At 45.5% G+C, this 25,663-nt stretch overlaps 2 protein-coding genes across 7 annotated transcripts in view; one reads left to right on the forward strand and one right to left on the reverse strand.

Annotated features, from left to right (window-relative positions):
* The window catches only part of TMEM126A (transmembrane protein 126A), a 30,092-nt gene extending 20,837 nt beyond the window's left edge, over positions 1-9,255 (reverse strand). Inside the window, exon 1 of the mRNA XM_068264735.1 lies at positions 9,175-9,255. The gene's annotated coding sequence lies outside the window, so the exon portion shown is untranslated. The remainder of the gene's footprint in view (positions 1-9,174) is intronic.
* A 61-nt stretch (positions 9,256-9,316) lies between these two features.
* Positions 9,317-25,663, forward strand: part of DLG2 (discs large MAGUK scaffold protein 2) — a 1,711,631-nt gene continuing 1,695,284 nt past the window's right edge. For all 6 annotated transcript variants that reach the window (XM_068266685.1, XM_068266688.1, XM_068266686.1 and 3 more), the window contains exons 1-2: positions 9,317-10,027; positions 24,468-24,599. In XM_068266685.1, coding sequence (XP_068122786.1) covers positions 10,009-10,027; positions 24,468-24,599 — 151 coding nt within the window. In that variant the 5' untranslated portion in view covers positions 9,317-10,008. The remainder of the gene's footprint in view (positions 10,028-24,467; positions 24,600-25,663) is intronic.

Below are 25,663 nucleotides of genomic sequence, written 5' to 3' on the forward strand. Positions count from 1 at the left end.
AGATACTTACCTCAGTAGAGGAATGCTCTAATGTCCCCCCTCGCTGAGCACGGCCCCCCGGAAGATTAGCAACAAGGCATTGTTGCCAATTATATCTGGACCATGCACCTTTTCTTCCTCAGCATGCCAGCGCATGTGCAGTAGCCACACAAGCATACCCGCGCTGTAAGCTGCTCATGTACGAATTGCTCTGTGCTACTGCGCATGCACGGCCGCGCTTGTAGCAGGTGGAGGGAAGGCTCAATAGAATCCTGAGACTTCCCTTTGTTTAGGTAAATATATCTTTTATGAACCCAAGCATCGGCTCAGGAAGAAGGTTTCACACAGTCAGGGGCCCCATAGCAACAATGTAATGCTGCGCGGGGCTCCGGCGATTGCCAGATCCCAAATTACATCTCCCTCCGAGTTGCGGCAATTATAGTATATAATGTGGCTGGGGAGTCATTTGGATCTCCCGGCGCCCAACTCACCGGCGACAGGTACATACATACGCTTGGATTCCCTTTAATGTTTGAAAGGAAGAAATATATCAGTGTAAATGATAGCAACAACATTTAGAGTCTGTTAAAGTGGACCTGAACTCTTGCACAGGACAGAAGGAAAACAAAGAGAAAGGCACCCTGTACGTATTTAGAGAGTTTAGGGCCTGTTTCCACTACTTAGTAATGCGAATGCGGCTACCTAGCCGCAGTGGCGTAACTGGAAATCACTGGGCCCCCCTGCAAAACTTTGGATGGGACCCCCTTGCGCCAGCACACAGCTCTGTACACAAGACCCTACTGAACGCTGAATAGGTACTGTCTACAAATCTTTGTCTGCAAAACTTTTTATGATTCTTTATCAGTGGCTGAGCAGATGCAGTCATTAGAACAAATGTGCAGAGAGCAGAACGTTTTTTTCTCTCGCTCTTAGTTATCAGTCTCTCAGGACGGGGCCCCCTGTGGCTTCTGGGCCCCACTGCAGCTGCATCCCTTGCAGGGTCTATTGTTACGCCCCTGCCTAGCCGCATCACATCACTTCCGCATCTCCCGATGCGGAAGTCAATTGAGGAGATGGGACACGGCTGCGGGCGGATGTGGCCGTGCGAGAATCTTCAGCATGCTACAGATTATCGGATCGCTCCGCACAGCATGCACGCAGTGGAATCTCTTCCATTGCCATGCATGCGTTTCAGCATACACGCGGTGCGATGCGGCTATGTACCCGCATCGCACCGCTCCTAGTGGAAATGGGCCCTAAGCCTGTCTAATTCCCCCCTCATCTGTGACTAATCACCACTGTAATTTGATCTCTTAGCTGTGTCAGCTCAGAAATCTCTTCTGCCATGGAAGGACAGCTAAGTTGTAAACACAGGATGTCTACCCTATGTCTGCTTCCATGAAAGCAGGAACTAGACACACTGTAGACATAGTTATTACAGGATTTGTATCAGCTGTAACAAGGAATTTTATTTTTTTTAAAGGGTATTATGCTGTTGCATATGTTTTAGAGCAGAGAGGAAGTTCTATGTTCAGGTCCGCTTTAAACACATTTTTCAGTAAAGAAATACATATATTTACATACGGTAGCTCTGTACAGGAGTCCTGAAAGGAGGGACAAATAACAAGGAAAGGGGGACTGAGGGATTTAGTTCACAAAGAGGGACAGTCCTCTGAAAAAGGTACAGTTGGAAGCAGGGCTGTGAAGTCGGATTCGAGGTAATTTTAGGCACCCGGAGTCGGAGTTGGAGTCGTTGATTTCATAAACTGAGGAGTTGGAGTCGGGTGATTTTTGTACAAAATACACAGCCCTGTTAAAGGAATACTATCGATTCACATATTTTTTTCAATTGACACAGGAATTGTTTGGGAAGTGCTACTAAGTACTGGTGTATACATTTTAGTAGCAACTTCATTGTTTACTGTTACCAAAATACTTTCAAACTTTACTGATGCCAAAACTGAAGGCTGACTGAGCCATGAGGAGAGGGGAAATTCCCCTCACACTTGATCAGTTAACTCTATGTGTAACTCTGCATGTGACAGAGAGAACAGCTGCAGCTTCTGTGGCCTGTGCTTCTGACTGAAGTGTCTGAAGATAGCAGAGGAAATGTAACTAATTGTCACAGCTTTTCATACTGTTTTTGCTTTCAGAGTTTGATATGTTTGATATTTGCTTTCTGTAGTCTGATATGCAACTCTGGCTGTGCATTGAAGCAGACACCCCTTCTGCAATTGATTTGTCCCAATATAGCTAAATCCTACCCTAAAAAAAACAGCTTTTGCCTCTGATATTTAACATGAAAAGTAGGAAAATGTTTACACAGCTACTTAGACATTATTTGCACACTGTCATTTTAGAACACTTGGGTATCAATAGTATTCCTTTAAGTATTAGACTAAGGAGTCGGAGAGTCAGAGTTGGCGCCATTTTGGGTATCTGGAGTTGGAGTCGGGAGTCATGGTTTCATAAACTGAGGAGTCGGAGTCAGAAGATTTTAGTACCGACTCCACAGCCCTGGTTGGGAGCTATGACCCTGCCTCAGGGTGTTATCATACCTCCCAACATTTTGAAATCAGAAAGAGGCACACTTGAGCTATGCCCTTGACACACCCCTAATCACTCCCCAGACACACCCCTTGTCACACATACTATAAAGTAGGGGTAGGGAACCTATGGCTCGGGAGCCAGATGTGGCTCTTTTGATGGTTACATCTGTCTCACAGACAAATCAGTAGAGGTTGATTCACTAAACTACACTGCTCAAGCAGCACAGCTTAGTGTGGCAGTGCTAGTAACATTTTCAAAGTAGGCACGCTACTGCTGTAGCATGCACTACTAACTTACTCGCGCTCCCCCTAAAACTAACAATTGTCCCACTCTGGACTCCAGTGACTTTGTAGGACGAGATCCCCGCACCTTGATTGGCCCAATAGGCTGCCTGCCACTTGATAGGCAGCCTATTGGGCCAAAGTGGGGTATCTTGTCCTACAAATTGCATCAATCCCTAGTCAGCTAGCTAATTGTACAAGCTGTTAGTCAGTATTTCACCTGTCTGGCTCTTGGGGAGATTGCTGAAACCCAAGAGAAGCTGAGGACGTGTCTGACAGTTCCGGTGTCCAGAGGATCAACTGTGTACACATCACCATGGCAACAGGGACTTGAGCCCTCTGCTGTGCATGCGCACTGTCCCAGTTTGAAACATATTATATGGCTCTCATGAAATTACATATTAAAATATGTGGAGTTTATGGCTCTCGTAGCCCAAAAGGTTCCTGACCCCTGCTATAAAGATTTCATAGGAAAAATGTTTTATAATTCAAACCACACTTGTTCTTTCTATCATGGATCATTTTCCTTTATATTAATGTTTGAAAATAAGAAATATAATGAATTAAATAATATAAATAACATTTAAAATATATTAGAAACATTATTTCAGTAAAAAAAAAAAACATATACTTATATAGATCTGTACAAGAGTGCTAAAAGAGGGACAAATGAGGAAGACATAGTGACAGGTTTCCCAAAGAGTGACTGTCCCTGCAAAAGTGGGACAGTTGGACTATGGGTGTTATGAGAAGCTGAAATGACTGTTTCCATATGTCTCCATGGCAGCACGATAGGGTTAAGTCCCGCCCACTTCACCCCATAGGACCAATAGTGAATAAATTGAATCCCTAGAGCGTCCCTCCCCAGTCTTTTGTCCTCGTAATCACCTCACCCCTGGACCGGTGCAAGAGGATTAGAAGTTATTACATGTTGCAGAGATCCTGCTTCCTACCATGCCAGCAGGTTGAGCCTCTCCTGCTGAGGTTCCCTGCCAGCAACTAAATGGCGCTGGCTGGAGAAGGACACCATTTCTGGCCATGGTGAAGGTTAGTGCGGGCCGCAATGCACCCAGACACTACTAATTATTTTTATGCATAGCGCAAGGCGCTGCTGTGGCTGACTCCATACTAGTTACCTGGTTAATGGCGTGTCGCCGGCGCTCCCCCTGCAGTAGGATGCACGCTCTGGCGTGCGTTCCATCCGGAGTTCCGCTTTCGGCTCTGTGACGTCAGCCGCATCATTCCACCGCCGGGGGCGGTGATTGGTCGCTCGGCGGCTGACTGGCTGGGACTCCTCCCCCTCCGCTCCTCATTGGTCAGGAGAGCTGGGGAGGGATATTTAAGAAGCTAGCTGTCAGTTTTCGCTGGCTTCTGACGGAATCTTCGGTGGGAAGCGCTGGGGCATGCATTATTATTATTATTTTGAGCAAACTAATAGTATGCTCTGTGTTTTCTGCGGCAGGGTTGCTGTATCATGGAGTCTTTGCCTGATAGTGACCAGTTGGATGGCCTGAGGTAGGAAGCAGGTAGTAAGTGGCCTTTCTTCTCATTTACAAAAGAGTGCTTACTAATAGGCTGTTTTTGCTTATATTACAGCCTAATTCAGGAGCAGGTACGAGGCTTAGACCAGGCGGATCCTTACAGAGGTCAAGATGAGGGATATTCTCCAGGGAGGAAATCTACCCCAAGGAGAAGATCATCTTCTAGATCCCGCTCTCGATCTCGTTCCCGCTCCAGTAGGCGCTCTTTGTCAAAAAGAGGGGAAGATCGCGGATCACCCAGACGTAGAAAGTCACCTTCACCTTCTGGGAAGAAATGCTGGGCCTGTGGCAATAGAGTCATGACTGGCAAGCTAGTGTGCAGGGCATGCTTTGACTCTATGGCCAGGGAACCTGAACGACCAATGGACATTGCTCATATGATCAAACAAGCGGTTCAGGAGTCCATGAACCAGTATATAGCTACCTTGCCCTCCCAACCAAATACCCAGAACATGGATACGGGTACACATCCCGGAATACCAACTAATGTCGAGACAGAGCCGGACCAACCACCAGTTGGTTTCGACTTCAGCCTGGTACAACCATATATTAAGTCAGTCAGAGACGCCATGGAATGGCAAGATGAGGAGACCCCAAGTACTTCTGCACAAGCACAGAGGGAATACTACTCACATCTCAATAAGAGTATCAAGACCTTCCCGTTTATAAGTAATATTAATGACATTATCTTAGAGGAATGGAAAAAGGTTGATAAGAAACCGTCTATGGCTAATAAGCTAAACAAGCTATACCCGCTTGAACAAGACAAAACGACTGTATTGGACGAGCCCCCCAGAGTGGATGCATCCATTATGTCCTTAGCCAGACATGTAACATTACCCCGTGAGAATTCTGTATCATTCACAGATCCATTAGAAAGAAAGATAGACTCGGAGCTTAAAAAGTCTTATTTATCTTCAGGAGGTGCCTGCAAGCCAGCGGTCGCTCTCACGGCAGTTGCTGACACAGATAAGGAAGTAATTATTGCAGCATTGGATGACTTCAAGCTTACAGCCGATTTTATCGGTGAGGCGGCAGTTGACGTTCTCCGATGCTCCTCCAGATCAATGCTGCATTCTGTTGTTTCCAAAAGAGCCCTATGGCTGAAGCACTGGTCTGCTGATCAGGTATCTAAACAGGACTGGTGCAAGATCCCTTATGATGGGAAGAATCTGTTCGGCCAAGAGTTGGATACGGCCATTAAAAGGATAACTGGGGGAAAGTCTGGGATGATTCCCCAAGATCGCAAGAGCAGAAGACCGAACCTGACGCAGAGACCTACATATCAGCAAAACAGATTTAGATCCACTACAGGTTACAGGCCAACGGGAGGCTTTAGACGGAACTGGCAGAGCTCCCAATCAACTCTGCAAAGACTTAATAAGCAGAAAAAGACCAGCCAGGGTCCCGGCCAGCAGAAGTCGTTTTGATGTTCAGACCGCCCAGACATTGCCAGTTGGCGGGAGGCTGCAGGCTTTTGGGGACGTCTGGGCGGATGGCATCAAGGATCCCTGGGTCGTACAGACAGTAAAAATAGGACACCGGTGGAAGTTCACAACAAGACCACCACAGATATTCAGAACTACAAAAATACCAGTTTCTCAGAAGAAAAGACAGATTTTGATGGAATATGTTCAAGAGTTATTGAACAAAAATGCAATCATACAAGTTCCTCAGAGAGAAAGAGGCAGGGGCGTCTACTCACCCCTGTTCTTCGTAAAGAAGAAATCAGGGGAGCTACGTCCAGTAATGGACTTACGAACTCTAAACAGACATATCAGTCTAAAAAAATACAAGATGGAGACCTTACAAACTATAACAAACGTAATTATGAAGAACGACTGGGCCCTCTCGATAGACCTAGAGGACGCCTATCTTCACGTCATGATTCATTCCCACTACCAGAAGTTTCTGAGGTTTGCGATCGGCAACCGCCACTTCCAATTCCGTTGCCTACCGTTTGGCATCTGTACTGCCCCGAGAACTTTTTCAAAAATTCTGTTGTCGTTAGTGGAGGTTCTAAGAATAAAGGGACTCAGGTTATTCCATTACCTGGACGACCTACTTCTGTTAGGGCAAGACAGGCAACAGCTGCTGTTACAGAGGCAGATTCTGCTACACCAATTGGAAATGTTCGGTTGGAAGATCAACACCAGGAAGAGTCAGTTAACACCAACAAGACAGCTCATATTTCTAGGTGCTTTGTTCCAGACTCAGGCAAATACCATAAGCCTCCCGCCAGAAAAACAAGAAAAACTCATTCAAAAGGTACGCAATATGATATGTTTGTCAACAACAACAGCGACACAATGTTTAAGTCTTCTTGGAACAATGACCTCGACAATCCCGATGGTCAGGTGGGCCCAGTGGCACTGCAGGGAATGGCAAACAGGATTTCTGAATCAGTGGTACAGCAGGAGATTAACACAGGATGTATTGATAACGCACCGAATGAGGAACAGTCTGCTTTGGTGGACGGAAAAGTCGAATCTGTCGACCCCGTTACTAATATGCCAGCCTTCTCCAGTCATTGTGACTACAGAGGCCAGTCAGATGGGCTGGGGAGGGCACCTGTTGGGACAGGTTGTACAAGGTGCTTGGGGGCAGAAGAATGTGACTCTCCCTGCGAACATTCTGGAGATCAGAGCCGCTTACCTAGTTCTTCAGAGATTCAAGTCTTTTCTCAAAGGGAAACGAGTGCTATTACGCATGGACAACCGCACAGCGGTGGCGTACGTGTCCAAACAGGGTGGAACGAGATCCAAGACCCTTCTTCAGGAGGTGGCACCGATATTCAATCTAGCAGAAAACCATCTCCTAAGTCTATCAGCAACCTACATCCCGGGGCTGGAGAACACAGAAGCAGACTACCTCAGCAGAAATCGTTTAGACAACAACGAATGGACCCTCAACGACAACATCTTTCAAATGATCTGCAACCAGATAGCTACTCCAGAAGTGGACTTAATGGCAACGTCGAAGAATACAAAGTGCAAGACCTTTATGTCCAGATGGCAGTCCAGAGATGCACTAGCGACGGATGCCCTATTAGCGGAGTGGAACTTCAAGGTGGGATACGTATTTCCACCAATTCCGTTGATCCATCGCCTACTCCTGAGGTTGGTGAGAGAGTCAGTCACCCTGATAGCGGTAATTCCATTCTGGCCAAGGAGGCCTTGGTTCCCATTGCTATGGGAGTTGAGATCAGGGGAACCTCTGAGATTGCCACAATGCCAGGACCTTCTACACCAAGGTCCGATTCTACATCCAGACCCAGGCAGGCTGGACTTAACGGTGTGGACATTGAAAGGGAAAAACTTGAAACCTTAGGCTTCACAAGTTCAGTTATTGAAACAATATTGAAAGCCAGGAAGCCGTCAACCAGGTTATCCTATCAGAACATCTGGGAGAGATTTATACCCTTCATGAATCAGCTACAACTCGATCCATTTAAGCCAAAGGTTAAGGAGATACTACACTTCCTACAAACAGGATTAGACAAAGGCTTGGGTTATCACACCTTGAAAGTTCAGGTCTCGGCTTTATCTGCACTCACCGACTTCAGGTGGGCCCTGCACCCCTTAGTGATACAGTTCCTTCGAGGGGTGATGAAACAGAAGCCTCCCACAAAGACGATTTTCCCTAAATGGGATTTACCTCTTGTGCTGAAGGTTCTAGCAGGGCCACCATTTACACCACTAGTAGACTGTGACATAATACATCTATCCTACAAAGCTGTATTTCTGGTGGCCATCTCATCGGCCAGGCGAGTGTCAGAACTCCAAGCCTTGGGTGTAGAGGAACCATCTCTAACGTTCTTTCCAGACAGGGTGGTTCTTAGACCAATTCAACACTTTGTTCCAAAGGTTGCATCTGTATATCATTTTAACCAGGACTGGACTCTACCTACGTTCTGGCAGGAGGATAGAACATCTCCTCATCCGCTAGATGTAGGCACAGTCTTGAAAGAGTATATTTCAAGAACGGCAGCTATCAGAAAATCGGAGAGACTCTTTATAATACCGACAGGATACAGAAAAGGACTCTCAGCATCATCTAGAACAATAGCAAATTGGCTAGTCAGGACTATCCAGGAGGCTTACAAAATGAGTGGCTTAGTGCCACCAGAACAGGTCCGTGCCCACTCGACTAGAGGCATGGCTGCCTCATGGGCAGCATTCTCAAAAGTGTCACCCGACAAGATTTGCCAGGCAGCAAATTGGAGCTCGCTAAACACATTCATGAGGCATTACAGAGTAGACCCAGCAGCAAACTCCTCTGTACAATTTGGTGCAAGTATATTGAATGTAAATACTGTAAATAATGTATGAATCTAATTAAAACTTCTGAATTGCACCTCATCCCTCCCGATGTTTTATTGACTAGTTATGTCCCTATCGTGCTGCCATGGAGACATATGGAATAAGGAAAATTGGATACTTACCTGCCGGTAATTTTCCTTTCCAGATGTATCCATGGCAGCACGAGGCTCCCTCCCTAGATTCGGTGATTCCGAGTGACAAGACTGGGGAGGGACGCTCTAGGGATTCAATTTATTCACTATTGGTCCTATGGGGTGAAGTGGGCGGGACTTAACCCTATCGTGCTGCCATGGATACATCTGGAAAGGAAAATTACCGGCAGGTAAGTATCCAATTTTCCTTAATAACTGCAGCACATTTCTCTCTACGCATCTCACAGGCGACAGGTGCGCCATTAGGACTGGTAGTTCCCTTCCACCCCCATGCCATAAGTTGCTCCCCACTCACTGATCAGCGCGACTGCTGGTTAAATCCGTCACCGCTATCTACCATCTCCTTCACCTTCACCCGCGCACGCTGCTGGGCGCCGCCATGTTGGTTGGTCAGCTGACGAGCGGCGCGGATCACGTGACCGCGCTGCCTGGACCAGCCTCGTGCGGAGAAAGAGAGAGAGAGAGAGAGAGTGTGCGGCACCTGACATGACCCCGCCCCCTCCATCCTCTGTCTCCTGAGCTGCTGCTGCTGCCCCTGTCATGCCTGATCCTGCCCATTGGCCTGCCATGGCTGCCTGCAGCAAGGGATGGCTCCCCCTCCTCCTAATCCCCTCTCTGCCAGGCTGCATGGCACCCCTGTAACCACCCCTTCCTTCTCTCCCCCCACCCCTCCTCCCCTTCCACCCAGCAGCTGGCACACATTCACACACATAGGATGAGCTGGTAACTGGCACCACTGGAATACTACAAGGGAAGCTGTGTCTATGGGCATCCTAAGGGGACAGCCAGCAACCTTGCTTCAGCCCAATGGTACCCCCTGGTCAACCTGGGCACCCATGCCTGGCTTGCAACTCTCCCATCAGCAGCATGACTTTATGAAAACTTTTTGGAGCTCATTTCTACCCAGATGCCAATATATATTTTTTTCAATGCAGAAAATGTTCCTGATTTATTTAAAAATATAAATAAATATAAGGTGTCCTGTTCTTCTCTCCCTTCTGGATTTCCAATGCAGCAGCACTTTCTTGCTTCACATTCCAGTCTCCCCTGTGTTGCCAGGCTTAGGGGTGGACTCTGATTGATAGATTGGCATTGACTTGAATAGAAACCTGAACTTCTCAGTGGTGGTACAGATCAGTGACTTGCTTGGATAGCAGCCAGTGAGGAGTAGCACTAAGCAAGCATGCCAGTGAAGAAGAAAGGTGGGCATATATCATTATTTTCTGCTCTGCGTGAAATTCCCTCCAAAAAAGATTATCATTCACTTTGCGTTGTCTGTATTTTTTTTTCCTTCATTTATTATACATATTATTGTTAAGGTTGATCGTTTTCTTTGCACTGATGGTATTTAATCATTTGTTCTTCATATTCAATCTTATTATTTGCATTGGTATAATTGTATAATTTGTTCTTCATATCGTTTTTTATCAATGTTATTGTTGTTCATATTTCTTTTTTTAATATGAATGTTATTATTATTTGCCTTGATATTTCTGATATGCTCCCCATGCTTAATATCAATTTTATTGTTAAGGTAATATCATTATTGCTATTGCTGTAGGTTTATTTTATCATACAAAATGACACTGAAGCAAAAAAAAAAGTATGATATAAGGAATTGTATGTGTAGTACGGATAATTAGTAGAACGTTAGTAGCAAAGATAAGAGTCTCATATTTTTATTTTCAGTTACAGTATATAGCTTTTTTTTTATAACATTGCATCAGTCTCTAATATTTGCAGTGTACAAACTACACTCTGTATTTTAAACTATAACACAGAACAGAGTTAAAGGGAACCAGAGAGGAATGTTGTTAAAAAATAGAACAGGCTTTTATACATACCTGGGGCTTCTTCCAGCCCCATAAGCCTGGATCGCTGCCACGCCGCCATCCTCCGCTTCCTGTATCGGCGGTACCGGGTCCCGTCACTTCTGGCGGACGCGGCCAATAGTCCGCATCACATGGGGCTCCCTCCATACCCGTACGCATGCGGCTGCGCAGTAGGCAGCCTCATGCGTACGTATACAGAGGGAGCCCCGTGTGATGCGGACAATTGGCCGCGTCTGCCAGCCGACTGCCCGACTCACAGCAATGACTGAACCCGGTACCGGCGGATCCAGGCAGCAGAGGACGGCGGCGTGGGAGCGATCCGTGCGTATGGGGCTGGAGGAAGCCCCAGATATGTATAAATGCTCCCCCCCCCCCCAACGCCTCTGGTTCCCTTTAATGACGCTTTGAAAGTTTTTGCAGTCAGGGTTCGTTCACACTATATGCACTGCCGTGAGCATTTTGGCAGCGCGTATAATATGTGATAAGCAAGAACATCAGATGTGCATAGAGAGCACTTCTGACGTTCACACTATGTGCGCTGCGCATCAGTACGATGCGCTATCGCACTGCTGCATGCATTTTTGGCAAAGCACATCGCTGAACCTATTCACTGTAAAGAATGGGATAAGCAGCGCAACGCACGGCAACACATACGGCATGCAATCGGGTGTGCTTGTGTCCCAAGCACACGGCCATATGCATTGCCTAATGTGAACGAGGCCTCTAACCTTAAACAACCAACAAACACCGAGGGATGGGTTGAGATAAGTGCTTCAGAAAACAGCACTGTAGCAGACTCAAGATGGGTCGGAGAGCTCAGAGAAGCTCTTTTACATACTGAAGTTTATTAATTCTTCCTCTAACAATATGAGACTAATGTTCTATTTCTTAGCTGTACTACACATACAAATAATTATATCATAAGTTTATTTTCACTTCAGATTCCTTTTAAAGCAAACCCGAAGCAAAAAATAAACTTATGATATAAGGAATTGTATGTGTAGTACAGCTAAAAAATAAAACAATAGTAGGAAAGAAAAGAGTCTCATATTTTTCCAGTACAGGAAGACTTAAAAAAACCTTCAGTTGTGCAAATAAACTTCAGTTGCTTGATGCAAAAGAGCTTCTTTGGGTCAAATACAGTCCTGATTTCTGAAGCAGCCAAGAAACAGTGAGTGACAGCTTGGGATAAGGTTTTACTGCAGGAAAGTTCAAAGGGTCATTATTTATGCTTTGTTTTATAGCTTAAATGACAACTGAAGCTAGAGAGATATGGAGGCTGCCATATTTATTTCCTTTTAAGCAATAACACTTGCCTGGCTATCCTGTTGATGCTCAGCCTCTAATACATTTAGCCATAGACCCTGAACAAGCATGCAGCAGATCAGGTGTGCCTGACATTATTGTCAGATCTGACAAGATTAGCTGCATGCTTGTATCCGGTGTGATTCAGACACTACTGCAGTCAAATAGATCAACGGGACAGCCAGGCGACTGGTATTGTTTAAAAGGAAATATAGCAGCATCCATATACCTCTTGCTTCAGTTGCCCTTTAAAAGACAAAATGTGGTATTCTTTATCCATACTACACATACAATTAATTATATCATACGTTTTTTTTCACTTCAGGTGTTCTTTAATGCTAGTGTTATTTAATGTAAATTAGTGTTCTGGTGTTATACTACTGTATGTCATAGCAGTAGTGCCAGTTGTGTATTTCTCATTTTTAACTATTAATGATCTTTTTTTTTCCACCAATAATGTGCTCAAGTGTCAGCTCAGGTGTTCTGATAAAAATTGCTTTGTGAAATTGCTTTTTTACATGAAGCAAAGCCAGATATGTGATCTGAATGATAAATTCCCAGACAGATTTATATTATGCTTACCGTATTTTTCGGACCATAAGACGCTCCGGACCATAAGACGCACCTAGGTTTAGAGGACAAAAAACAGGAAAAAAAATATATACTAAACCTGGTGTATCCATGGTGCAGGGGCATCTTGTGGATCTTCTTCCTCCCTTAATTATTGTGTGTCCCTGTGTCCCCTTTGTACTTTTTGTGTCTTTTTTCTGTCCTCTTCTGCCCTGCTTGTGGCCTTCTCTGTCCCCATGTCCTCATATGTGCTCTCTGTGTCCTTATCTCTGCCCCCTGTGTCCTTATATGTGCCTGATGTGTCCTTATCTCTGCCCCCTGTTTCCTTATATGTGCCCCTGGTGTCCTTATAGCTGTGCCCAGTGTCCTTATAGCTGACCGTATCCTTATAGCTGTGCCCCCAGTATCCTTATAGCTGTGCCCCCAGTGTCCTTATACCTGTGCCCCCCAGTGTCCTTATACCTGTGCCCCCCAGTGTCCTTATACCTGTGCCCCCCAGTGTCCTTATACCTGTGCCCCCAGTGTCCTTATAGCCCCCTAGTGTCCTTATAGCTGTGCCCCCCCGTGTCCTTATAGCTATGTGCCCCGGTGTCCTTATATGTGCCCCGGTGTCCTTATATGTGCCCCCAGTGTCCTTATAGTGATGTGCCCCCCAGTGTCCTTATCTGTGCCCCCCAGTGTCCGTATAGCGCTGCCCCCCAGTGCCCGTATAGCGCTGCCCTCCCAGTGCCCGTATATCTGTGTACCTGTACCCCGTGTTCTTATTTGTGCCCCTGGTGTTCTCATGTCGGCTTCCCTGAGCCCGTCGCTAATCCCCTCTGTCCAGGCTGCCTCTTGTGTAGTGTGAGGCTTACCCCATGACGCCGCTGTGAGTATCGGTAATCCTCGTTGTAAAGCCGCTGACTCGGGGTTCGCACTCGCAAGCAAAGTATTTCCCTCTTCACTTCCGCATTAGTGACGTATGCGGAAGTGAAGAGGGAAATACATTGCTTGCGAGTGCGAACCCCGAGTCAGCGACTTTACAACGAGGATTACCGATACTCACAGCGGCGTCATGGGGTAAGCCTCACACTACACAAGAGGCAGCCTGGACAGAGGGGATTAGCGACGGGCTCAGGGAAGCCGACATGAGAACACCAGGGGCACAAATAAGAACACGGGGTACAGGTACACAGATATACGGGCACTGGGGGGCAGCGCTATACGGGCACTGGGAGGGCAGCGCTATACGGGCACTGGGGGGCAGCGCTATACGGACACTGGGGGGCAGCGCTATACGGACACTGGGGGGCAGCGCTATATGGACACAGGCTTAGGCTACTCATATCCGCATAAGCAGCCAGGATGAGCCGGGGAAAGTACAATAAACGCCTGGGGACATTGCCGACAATCAGATCGGAATGTTCCACTACCACTTCTTAAGGGGAGGCAGGTCTGTATTGGCACATTCGGACCATAAGACGCACCAATATTTTCCCCCTCTCTTTGGGGGAAAAAAAGTGCGTCTTATGGTCCGAAAAATACGGTAGTACTAATATTTACTGTATATTATAATTATAGATAAAGTGATGTGATATTATTATTTATTATTATTTAATATTTATTATTTTATTTTTGTGTTATGTAAGAAGTTGTATTTCATATTTTAACAAAGAAAACCTGAACTGAAAATTAAAAGAAAAAATAAACATACATACTTTGTTCTTATCTCCTGTGTAGTTTACTAGGACAATGTTTGATATAGTAAACTACTGCTATAGTAAACCACTTCCTCTGATCCCTTGGAGTTTACTATAACAAGATTATACTGTATATAAACTCTTCAAAGAGAGGGGGAATTCAATGACCTTCTGGTCATAGTGTTTGTATCTTATCCAAAATAGGAAGTTTTCTGTTATTTGCATGCTGAGATAAGCTTGCTGCTGTAGCTTAAAGGATTACTGTCATGAGAGGGATATGGAGGCTGCCATAATTATTTACTTTTAAGCAATACCAGTTGCCTGGTTGTCCTGCGGATCCTCTGCCTCTAATATTTTATCCATAGACCCTGAACAAGCATGCAGCAGATCAGGTGTTTCTGACAGCAGGCCAACTGAACAGGAAGGGGCAAAACCTGGTCGCCTGTGTCAGATCAGATGCAGAGCCGTTAACCAGTACACTATCCAGCCATTAAACTATGGTAGGATTAGATCGTGAGCTCCTCTGAGGACAATCAGTGACATGACTATGTACTCTGTAATGTGCTGCAGAAGATGTCAGTGCTACATAAATACATGATAATAATATGGTAGGACAGTAGACTATGGCTATGGTAGGGATTAAACTGTGAGCTCCTCTGAGGACAGTCATTGACATCAAAGTGGGAGCTTTTGGAAAGATGCATGGAAAAAGTACTCCCAACTGAATACTGCTGAAAGGGTCGCAAAGGAGGACAATCTGAGCTTACTGTAAAGATATATTTTAACCACATTAACGTATACTTCAGATGAAATGTGATCTAAATAGCAGCTACTTGCCTGCGAAGAGGCGAGCCTCTGGATCCTTCACAGGCTGCCCATGTCCCCCTCACCCTCAATGTTTGCTAAGTGCAGACCACCGGAATATATCTGACAAGAGTGTGTTGGATATGTTGTCATGGCTGCGTTTCCCGTCACGTATGAAGGCGGCCACGCCTGCACAGTAAGAGGGCTGTGGAGTCGGAGTCGAGGAGTCGGAGCACTATTTAGGTACCTGGAGTGGGTGGTTTCATAAACTGAGGAGTCAGATGATTTGTGTACCGACCCCACAGCCCTGGTAAGTAATAGACTAAGGAGTCGAGGAGTCAGAGCAATTTTGGGTGGTACTTGGAGTCGGTGATTTCATAAACTGAGGGGTTGGAGTTGGGTGATTTTGTACTGTCTCCACAGCCCTGCTTAGTAAGCTGGAACACAGTGGGGAGCATGCATGTGAACTTCAAAAGGGTCCTTTTCAGCGGTGGTGGTCCGCTGGAGGGCACAGGAAGCCACTGGAGTATCCAGAGGCTTACCTCTTCCTAGGTAAGTATTTGTTTTTTAGGGGGGAGGGGGAGATTCTTACCTCAGTAGTTGGAAGACTCAGTAGTCCAGAGGCTTTCCAGATCCTAATAGAGCCCACCATTCCAGCATAAGGACCCCTTTTCATTTTCTGGCTGCCCTCTTGGCTGTGGAGGAGTGCATGCAAACTGGACATGTGCAAATAAGGTTTACACACGCTCAGTAGAATGATGCCACTTGTAGTTTTCTGTTCTACGGTGCATGCGTGGACCTTATTCACAAACGCCATTCTGGATGTGCATCTCTATGGCTGCAGAAGAAACCTATTCACCTCCCTTTATCACACGGGTATAGAGAGACCCCAGGGAACAGTGGGCAGGAGGGGGATCCAGGAATCCTCTGGACCGTGCTTTGGCCACGCCTAGCGTGCCCATTCCCAGTGGAGGAACTGAAGGCGGAGGAAGATGATGGTGCTGGATCTTGGTGAATATTATATATACTGAGTATATGAGTGGTCCATTTCCAAGCTGCATAAATCGGCATCAAATTAGCATAAAATTTAAATCAACTCAGGTTTATTTGCATATCATTGACCATTCCTAGTGGGCTTAAAAGAATGCTCTGCTCAGCAAGGAAATATTTTGGCATTGCTGACTTGTAGGGAAATGCAGGGAAAATACTGGCGTGGGACTATGCACTTGACTACCAACTTCCTAGCCAGTTCCACCAGGGGCGTAACTACCAATCATGAGCCGTCTCCCAGAAGAACTTTGATGGGGCCCCCCTAATGTTCACTTCCTTTCTCTTGCCTTCCCATGGTGACCCTCACAGCCTGGGGGCCCATCTCACAAGGGTCAAAAATCAAGTGTTGATATGGTAATTTTCACACTCATAACAAGAATAGCCCAAAAAACTCTAATGTGAAGGATGGAACCCCTTTTTGTTGGAGAAAATGAATAGTTGGACCCCCCTACAGCTCTGTGCCCCCCCCCCCCCCCCCCTGCAGCCACTGCAGCTCCCCTGTAGTTACACCCCTGGTCTAACAGACATGCACAACACCTCTGGGGGCCAAGAGGGATGAGGCAGGGGGGATCAGGGTTGGGGCAGGATTTCCATACCATGAAGACCAGCCAAATATCAGGGTTCAACATGACTAAGTAGCTGAGAAACGCAACGATAATTGCTAATAGTTCCAGCTTTAATGCATAATTCATACAAAAAGAGAAGGAAAATGTACCCTTTAATTCACACAGGTGTTTGCCGATTGGTTAGGAATAGCACACATTCTGGTAGTGTTAGGTGAACCTAGCCAAAGTCGGACTTCAGTAAAAATCCTGTGTGCTGACAGAGTTTGTCTGTGCGTTCCTAGTAAATTCAGTCATTTTTACTGGATGGTGACTATGGCTAGTTGTGGTGTATATGAAAACACAAGCTGGTCGGGATCTGATTCTGCTGAACCTAACCGTCAATATCCCTGGTAACTGTGAGCACCTGAGGTTATATCATTTCTCCACAGAGGCTCTCTGCAAGAGGATAAATTAAAAAAGTTGTATCACAAATCCACGCCCATCTCCCTCTCTATCGCCTCCTGCAGGATGCTAAAAATAGCAGTTATATCACATCTCTACCTAGTCCCCCTGCAGGTTAATGCACATATGTAGGTAGTCCCTGACTTACGAACACCCGACTTAGGAATGACCCACCGATACGAACAGCCTGAAAATGGGAAATTTGATTGTGTGGGAACAAGTGAGAAATGTTTTTTTGTTTTTTCAAAAAGACCTTAGAGCACAGACAATATGGTTTGTTCTGCGTGCATATAATTATTAAGCTGCCGAGAAACCTTTGTTTCAGTAATGTACTGATTTTTTTTTCTAATGCAGACGGGGCTTTCATTTGGTAGCATTTAGAAAAATAAAAAACTGTTATTTTTTTAACCACTTCTGAACTTCTGCCACACTTATCTATGTCCCTGTGTATAAACACCTGAAAACATATGTAAACACTTGGTTCTGTTTTCTATTTTTAGAACAGAGAGCTAGTATATCTCCATCTTGTGGCTGAAAAGTAAAACTACATCCAAATACACCATTATACACTTTCCAATAGAAAAATACAATACATTTTCATTATTTTTGAACTCCTTCCTCCCCTACCCCAAAATAAAATAATGTATTATCGCCATTACATACAATGGCTGAAAGGTGAGAAATTTTGAGTTTTTTTTTTCATTTTTTTCTTCTTCTTCCCTGTAAAATGCATATAAAATAATATAATTCTTAGCAAAAAGTACTGCCCAAAGAAAGCCTAGTTTGTCCCGCAAAAAATAATATATAGATCATTTCAGTGTAATAAGTAGCGATAAATTTATTACCAAATGAATGGGAAGAGCTTTTGAAGGGGAAAAAAACCTGTGGTACACAAGTGGTTAATATATTTTTTGTCAGATATTTGAAAAAGAAAATATATCATAAAAAAAAAAAAACTAGTTTAAAGTTCTGGATGAAAAATCAGCTCCTTGATTCACTTTTGCAATGTGTGCAGCTGTAGGGAGGGGGTTACAGAGGTATACATGACAGATTGAATGCCGGCGACACACGACTGAGCTCTGCTCTCATTACCGGCATCAGTCGGGTATCCGGACAGACAGCGAATGAATTAAGATCTTTTCCTACATTTGTAGATGGATAGTTCTGCTCAGATTCTGTAGCAGCTCATTAAACAGCAAAGCCTCATCTGCCAGATGCATAAGCCTTGTGCAAAGTGCCGCCGGCTGCTAATCCCCGGCTGTGCTTTCCCTGCCTCTGACACTGGCTGAATGCATCCACTGTGCAGGGCAAGGTGACCAGAGAGTCCCAATGAGAACCAGATACACGTGCAGCCAAATACAGAAGGGTGTGTTTATTCTGGCCAAAGCTGGACTTAGGGCCGGTTCACATTTCACATCTTCTGCAGCGCTGTACAGAGTATATTGTCTTGTCACTAACTGTCCCTCAGAGGGGCTCACAATCTAATCCCCACCATAGCCATATGTCTATGTATGGTGTAGTGTATGTATCACAGTCTAGGGACAATTTAGGAGGGAAAGTCATTTAACTTATCTGTTTTTGGGACATGGGAGGAAATAAGAGTGCCCAGAGGAAACCCACACACACACGGGGAGAACATACAAACTCTGTGCAGATAGTGCCCTGGCTGGGACTTGAACTTCTGGAGTGGAGAAAAACATATGCATGGGTTGTAATGTTAAAAATATTGGCTGCCTCGACTTGACAAATAAAAATGCATTTGTTGGATGTGTTCCTGAAAATTGAGTAGAGGGTCCGAACTTGGAACTTTTTTCTGGAGAGCAGATCTCCACAGAGGCAAAGAAAACCAGTGTAAATCAAATCTTCCATTCCCACACAGAACTCTGCACTCAAATCATATGCCTAAACTTCCTCCCATTTCTGGGGGAGAAAAAAATGCATCCTATATGTCAAAAAATACAGGGCCAGATTTATCAAAGCATCACTTGCAGTTTTTTCTTCTTAGACAGTTCTAACCAGCCGGGGGAACTGTTCTGCATGATAATAAGAACATTCCTAAATTCTTCTTAACCCATTCGCGTTCCGTCGTTTTCACTTGAGAAATGTTCACCTCCCATTCATTAGCCTATAACTTTATCACTACTTATCACAATGAACTGATCTATATCTTGTTTTTTCTGCCACCAATTAGGCTTTCTTTGGGGGGTACATTTTGCTAAGAGCCACTTTACTGTAAATGCATTTTAACAGGAAGAATAAGAAAAAAACGGAAAAAATCATTATTTCTCAGTTTTCAGCCATTGTAGTTTTAAAATAATACATGCCTCCATAATTAAAACTCACGTATTGTATTTGCCCATATGTCCCAGTTATTACACCGTTAAAATTATGTCCCTATCACAATGTATGGCGACAATATTTTATTTGGAAATAAAGGTGCATTTTTTTCCGCTTTGCATCTATCACTATTTACAAGTTTAAAATAAAAAATATATAGAAATATTTCATCTTTACATCGATATTTAAAAAGTTTAGACCCTTAGGTAAATATTTACATGTTTTTTTTTGTTTTATTGTAATGTTTTTTTTTATATTAAACATTTTATTTGGGTATTTTTGGGAGGGTGGGATGTAAACTATAGTTTTATAATGTATTTGTGTGCTGTTTTAAATTTTTTTTTACTTTTAGTTGTAGTTTTACTTTTTGGCCACAAGATGGCGGCCATGAGTTTGTTTACATGACGTCACTCTAAGCGTAACACACGCTTAGAGTGACGCAGAGGGGAGGAAACGGCCAGAAAAAGCACAGCTTACGAGAGAAGCTGTCGCTTTTTCAGCAGGGGAGAGAAATCAGTGATCGGGCACCATAGCCCGATACATTGATTCCGTGGCTACCGAATCCGCGGCCGGGAGTGCGCGTGCACGCGCGCGATCGGCCGCGCGTAGTTTCTACGTTCAGGAACCAAAATAGGTTAAAGAGTAACTGTGGTGCATAAAATAAAAAATAAATTCTTTAGTTTTATCTGGTAAACCAGTAATAGGGATGCTAACCAGGCAATCCAAAAGTTAAAATTGCTATTACTTTTCTTGTTGATAAATGATCATTCCCCAGTTTACCTGACTCTTATTTGGTACACAGAAAGGAAGTTGCAGGGCATGCTGGGTTGTCCTTTTTTGCTTCTGTCCCCTCAGACTTAATTAATGCAGCCTGATTGGCTGGAGCCTCTTTCCTTCCTGTTTTCCCCTCCCACACCTCTGTTCCTCTCTAATTGGCCACTATTTCTCATGCTGAGACAATGCACTTTCTATAGTGAAGGGCAGGCAAATCAGGCAGAGGAGACTAAGGGAGGAAATTACATCAGAATTGGCTTCAAAATAGCCACACTTAAAATGGGAAATGCTAAGAAGGATTTTCTCTTTTTTACTGCAGAAAAATCACTAAAATCAAAATGTGGACAATGCAATGCATGTGTTATGTAAGTAGACCAGGTATTTATCTACTAATACTGTATATGTGGGTTTTTTTCTGAGGTAGTATGGCTGACAGCTCCTCTTTAAAGAGGAACTTCAGCCTAAACAATCATACTGCCATTAAGTTACATTAGTTATGTTAATTAAAATAGATAGGTAATATAAGCTCTTACCCACCCTGTTTTAAAAGAACAGGCAAATGTTTGTGATTTCATGGGGGCATCCATCTTTTTGTTTGAAAGGAGGTGACAGGGAGCACGAGACACTATCCTGATCACCCCTCCCAGTTGCTAGGCAATGTGAACAACAACATAGGAAATCCCATCATGCTTTGCACAGCATCAGTTGAAGGAGATGCTGATTGCTTTTTTAGCAGTTGGAAACAGCTGTAAACATCTATTTCCAACAAGGTTTACAGACAGGAAACTGGTCATGACATCACACTGTGGAAGGGGTTTCACCACAATATTAGCCATACAGAGCCCCCTGATGATCAGTTTGTGAAAAGGAAAAGATTTCTCATGGGAAAGGGGGTATCAGCTACTGATTGGTATTCTGGATTACGGTTTAACGCTAAACTGCCGCTATTAAAGTGAACTTCAAGACTAAAAATGTACTCAGCAGCACTGAAAAGGCTTGGTGTTTCTTTAACAGTTTCACAGCATCAGAACTTTGTTTTTCTCACCTAAGCCTCATTCTTAGCTGCACAGAAGAAATCTGCCCAGGCATTTTTCCTCTGATGCTGTGCAAAGCATGATGGGATTTCGGATGTTGTTGTTCTCGTTGCCTAGTGCGTGCAGGACACAGAACAGTTGGAACTGTCTCATGCTTCCTGTCGTGGAGAGGGCTGTTATCTGACTTTTATTTTCTCTACTGTTCCTGGACTATTTACTTTTCCTCTGCTAGAGGAGAGGTCATTACTTCACAGACTGCTCTGAAAGACTCATTTTGAATGCTGAGTGTTGTGTAATCTGCACATATTATAGAATGATGCAATGTTAGAAAAAACACTATATACCTGAAAATAAAAGTATGAGAATATTTTCTTTGCTGCTAATCTTCTAGTAATTATTCATAGTACACAACCAATTCACTATATCATATTTTTTTTTCCGCTTTAGTGTCTCTTTAATAGCACTTTAATAGCACTTCTGCAGCTTGTGCAGCAATGTAGACTAGACATGATTTGTGAAGTGCTCCTTCCCCTGCTGAATCCTGTGAAACTGTTCTGTGCTTAACCCTTCCAGGGCTGGGCAGTGATGCAATACAGCAGATGTATTGGTTACCTCAGCAACAGCAATTTCCCTCACACACTGCACTGTCTGAGAAACCTTCCTAACTCCTCCCATTTAAGAAACGTTTAAAGGACCCATGCGAACAGGAAAAAATAAGATCTACTGACCTGGGGCTTCCTCCAGTCCCTGCAAGCGTATGTGTCCCTCCCGCTTGAGCAAACGGATGCGCAGCTCGTGGTCACGCTCACGTGGCCTGGAGCATTCTGCACAGACACAGTACTTCTGTGCCTGCGCAGAACACTCCAGACCACATGAGTGCGGTCCAGACCACGTGGCCGTGTTCTTGCGCAGGCGCAGAGGATGTCGACCTGACATCTGCAACAGAGGGGATTGCAGGACACCGGAGCTGCAGGAGGGACATATACGTTTGCAGGGACTGGAGGAAGCCCCGGGTAAGTAGATCTTATTTTTTTTCCTGTTTGCACCTGTCCTTTAACCTTCTGCCGCCCGCGTCACGCCAGTAGGCGTGGCCGCGGCGGCAGCCCCAGGACCGCATAACGCCAATTGGCATAAAGTCCTGGGGCTCTGTTTTGCATGAGATCGCGCGCATGGTGCGCGCGCATCTCATGCTCGGAGGGCGGAGCTCCGCCCCGCCTTCAGTTTCCGAGCGGCTATTGCCGCTCGGGAGACTGTTAGACGGCGATCACGCCGTCTATTTACTAGGTGCAGCGCTGCGATGAGCAGCAGCGCTGCACTGGGGACAGCCGTGTGACACGGCTGTCCCCATGGGGGACAAGAGAGCAATCGGCTCTCATAGGCAGAAGCCTATGAGAGGCGATCGCCATAATTGGCTGGCTGTGGGGAGGGAGGGAGGGAGGGAATAAACTTAAAGAAACAGGGGTTTTGAACAAAAAAAACAAAAGGAATAATATTTATTTTTAAAAAAATAAACATGGGGGGAGCGATCAGACCCCACCAACAGAGAGCTCTGTTGGTGGGGAGAAAAGAGGGGGGGAATCACTTGTGTGCTGAGTTGTGCGGCCCTGCAGCTTGGCCTTAAAGCTGCAGTGGCCAATTTAGCTAAAAATTGCCTGGTCACTAGCCGGGTTTAGCCCTGCAGTCCTCAAGTGGTTAAAGAAAACCTGTACTGAAAAAAGTTCCCCTAGGGGGTGATCACCTCAGTAGGGGGAAGCCTCAGGTCCCTATCGAGGCTTACCCCGTCCTCCTGTGTCCCACGGCGGTCTTGCTGCAGCCCCCGGAAGGCACAGGCGACAAATCCGACAGCCTGTGCAATATTTACATTTTCGGGCTCCAGCGGGGGCGCTGTTGTGGCTCTTCTGACGGAGATAGGCAAAAATAGCCGATCTCCGTCGGGACCGCTCTACTGCACAGGCGCAGGAGACTTGCGCCTGCACAGTAGAGCGGCCCGACGGAGATCGGCTAATTTCGCCTATCTCCGTGGGAAGAGCGGATCCTGCGCTGGAGCCAAAAGGTAAATATTTACATCACTGCTGTTCGGGGAGCTTTATCGCTGCCGCCTCTGTGGGACTGAGGAGGACGGGGGAAGCCTCAATAGGATCCGGAGGCTTCCCCCACCCGAGGTGAGTACTCCCCAGGGGAGTTTTTTTCATTACAGATTTTCTTTAAAGGGAAGGTCCAAGCAACATAAAAAAATGAGTTTCACCTACCTGGGGCTTCTACCAGCCTTTTTACGCATTCCCGCTAGTGCAGGAACATTAACAAAAACATTTTTACGCATAACTGGTTCAATGAACAAATTTTTAATGCGTAAAAATGTATTTGTTAATGTTCCTGCACTAGCGGGAATGCGTAAAAATGTACGCAATGCGGCCCGCCGACCTCCGAGGTCGGCATGCTGCCAGTGGGGGACTGGAGCAGCAGTGAGTGACTACGAGGGCACAGAATGGCTGCATGGGGCTGGCAGAAGCCCCAGGTAAGTGAAACTAATTTTTTTTATTTTGCTTGAACCTTCCCTTTAAGAAGGAGTCTGCACTACTGTGTGATTTCTTAAGATGTCTCAGACAGTTCTGCATGAATTTCTAAAAAACCTACCAATATTTTGTCTCAGACACTCTTGAAAAATGTCCCACACTGTTTTCAGGCATCTATGGAAGTGATGGTCGTCTCTGGAATTGCTTGTTGATTGTGTAGGCATCTGCTGTTAGCATAGGGATCCACCAATGATATCTGCCTCGTTACATCTCATGGGCTTCCCTCGTATGCATTGACCCACTGAGTATGTGGATTGACTCACGTCTCTTTTATTTTCACTATGTGCTTCTTTGCTGCTCTGGGTGAGGTCATCATATGCATGTTTTTAGCTTGACTGTATGATCTGCCATTTATCTTTTCCACCTTTGGTGACGCCACACGTGCACTTTAAGCCCCATCTACACGATACGATTCTTTGTGCGATTCGATTACGATTCTATTTACGATTCGATTAAATGCGACATGTCCGATCAAGATTCAATTCTATTTGCCATTGTTTTGCAATGGCAAATCGATTTGAATCGAATCCCTATCGGACATGTCAGATTTAATCGAATTGTAAATAGAATTGTAATCGAATCGCACAAAGAATCATATCGTGTAGATTGGGCTTAGGGATACGTCCCTTATGTATGACACCTACTAAGAATGCCTTCCCATTGCTCTCTCTGCACAGATACTGAGCGAGCGCTGTCACTGCTGGAGGAGTACTGCAGCAAGCTGAGGAAACCGAGTGACCGGCCACTGAGACGGGCCATCGAGAAGGTCATCTGCATGTTTAGAAGCAACCTATTCAAGGCGCTGATTGGTGAGTACCCTCTCCTGATTGGTGGTGCTGATTGGTGAGTCCGCTCTCCTGATTGATGGTGCTGATTGGTGAGTCCCCTCTCCTGATTGATGGTGCTGATTGGTGAGTCTCCTCTCCTGATTGGTGGAGCTGATTGGTGAGTTCTCTCTCCTGATTGGTGGTGCTAATTGGTGAGTCCCCTCTCCTGATTGGTGGTGCTAATTGGTGAGTTCCCTCTCCTGATTGGTGGTGCTGATTTGTGAGTCCCCTCTCCTGATTGGTGGTGCTGATTGGTGAGTCCCCTCTCCTGATTGGTGGTGCTCATTGGTTAGTTCCCTCTCCTGATTGGTGGTGCTGATTGGTGAGTTCTCTCTCCTGATTAGTGGTGCTGATTGGTGAGTTCCCCCTCCTGATTGGTGGTGCTGATTGGTGAGTTCCCTCTCCTGATTGGTGGTGCTGATTGGTGAGGTCCCCCTCCTGATTGGTGGCGCTGATTGGTGAGTCCCCTCTCCTGATTGGTGGTGCTGATTGGTGAGTCCCCTCTGCTGATTGGTGGTGCTTATTGGTGAGTCCCCTCTCCTGATTGGTGGTGCTGATTGGTGAGTTCCCTCTCCTGATTGATGGTGCTGATTGGTGAGTTCCCTCTCCTGATTGGTGGTGCTGATTGGTGAGTCCCCTCTCCTGATTGGTGGTGCTGATTGGTGAGGTCCCCCTCCTGATTGGTGGCGCTGATTGGTGAGTCCCCTCTCCTGATTGGTGGTGCTGATTGGTGACTCCCCTCTCCTGATTGGTGGTGCTGATTGGTGAGTACCCTCTCCTGATTGGTGGTGCTGATTGGTGAGTCCCCTCTGCTGATTGGTGGTGCTGATTGGTGAGTTCCCTCTCCTGATTGATGGTGCTGATTGGTGAGTTCCCTCTCCTGATTGGTGGCGCTGATTGGGGAGTCCCCTCTCCTGATTAGTGGTGCTGATTGGTGAGTTCCCTCTCCTGATTGGTGGTGCTGATTGGTGAGTCCCCTCTCCTGATTGATGGTGCTGATTGGTGAGTCTCCTCTCCTGATTGGTGGTGCTGATTGGTGAGTCTCC

This window comes from Hyperolius riggenbachi, chromosome 2 (genome assembly GCF_040937935.1).
Source record: "Hyperolius riggenbachi isolate aHypRig1 chromosome 2, aHypRig1.pri, whole genome shotgun sequence".
NCBI classification, from domain to species: Eukaryota; Metazoa; Chordata; class Amphibia; order Anura; family Hyperoliidae; genus Hyperolius; species Hyperolius riggenbachi.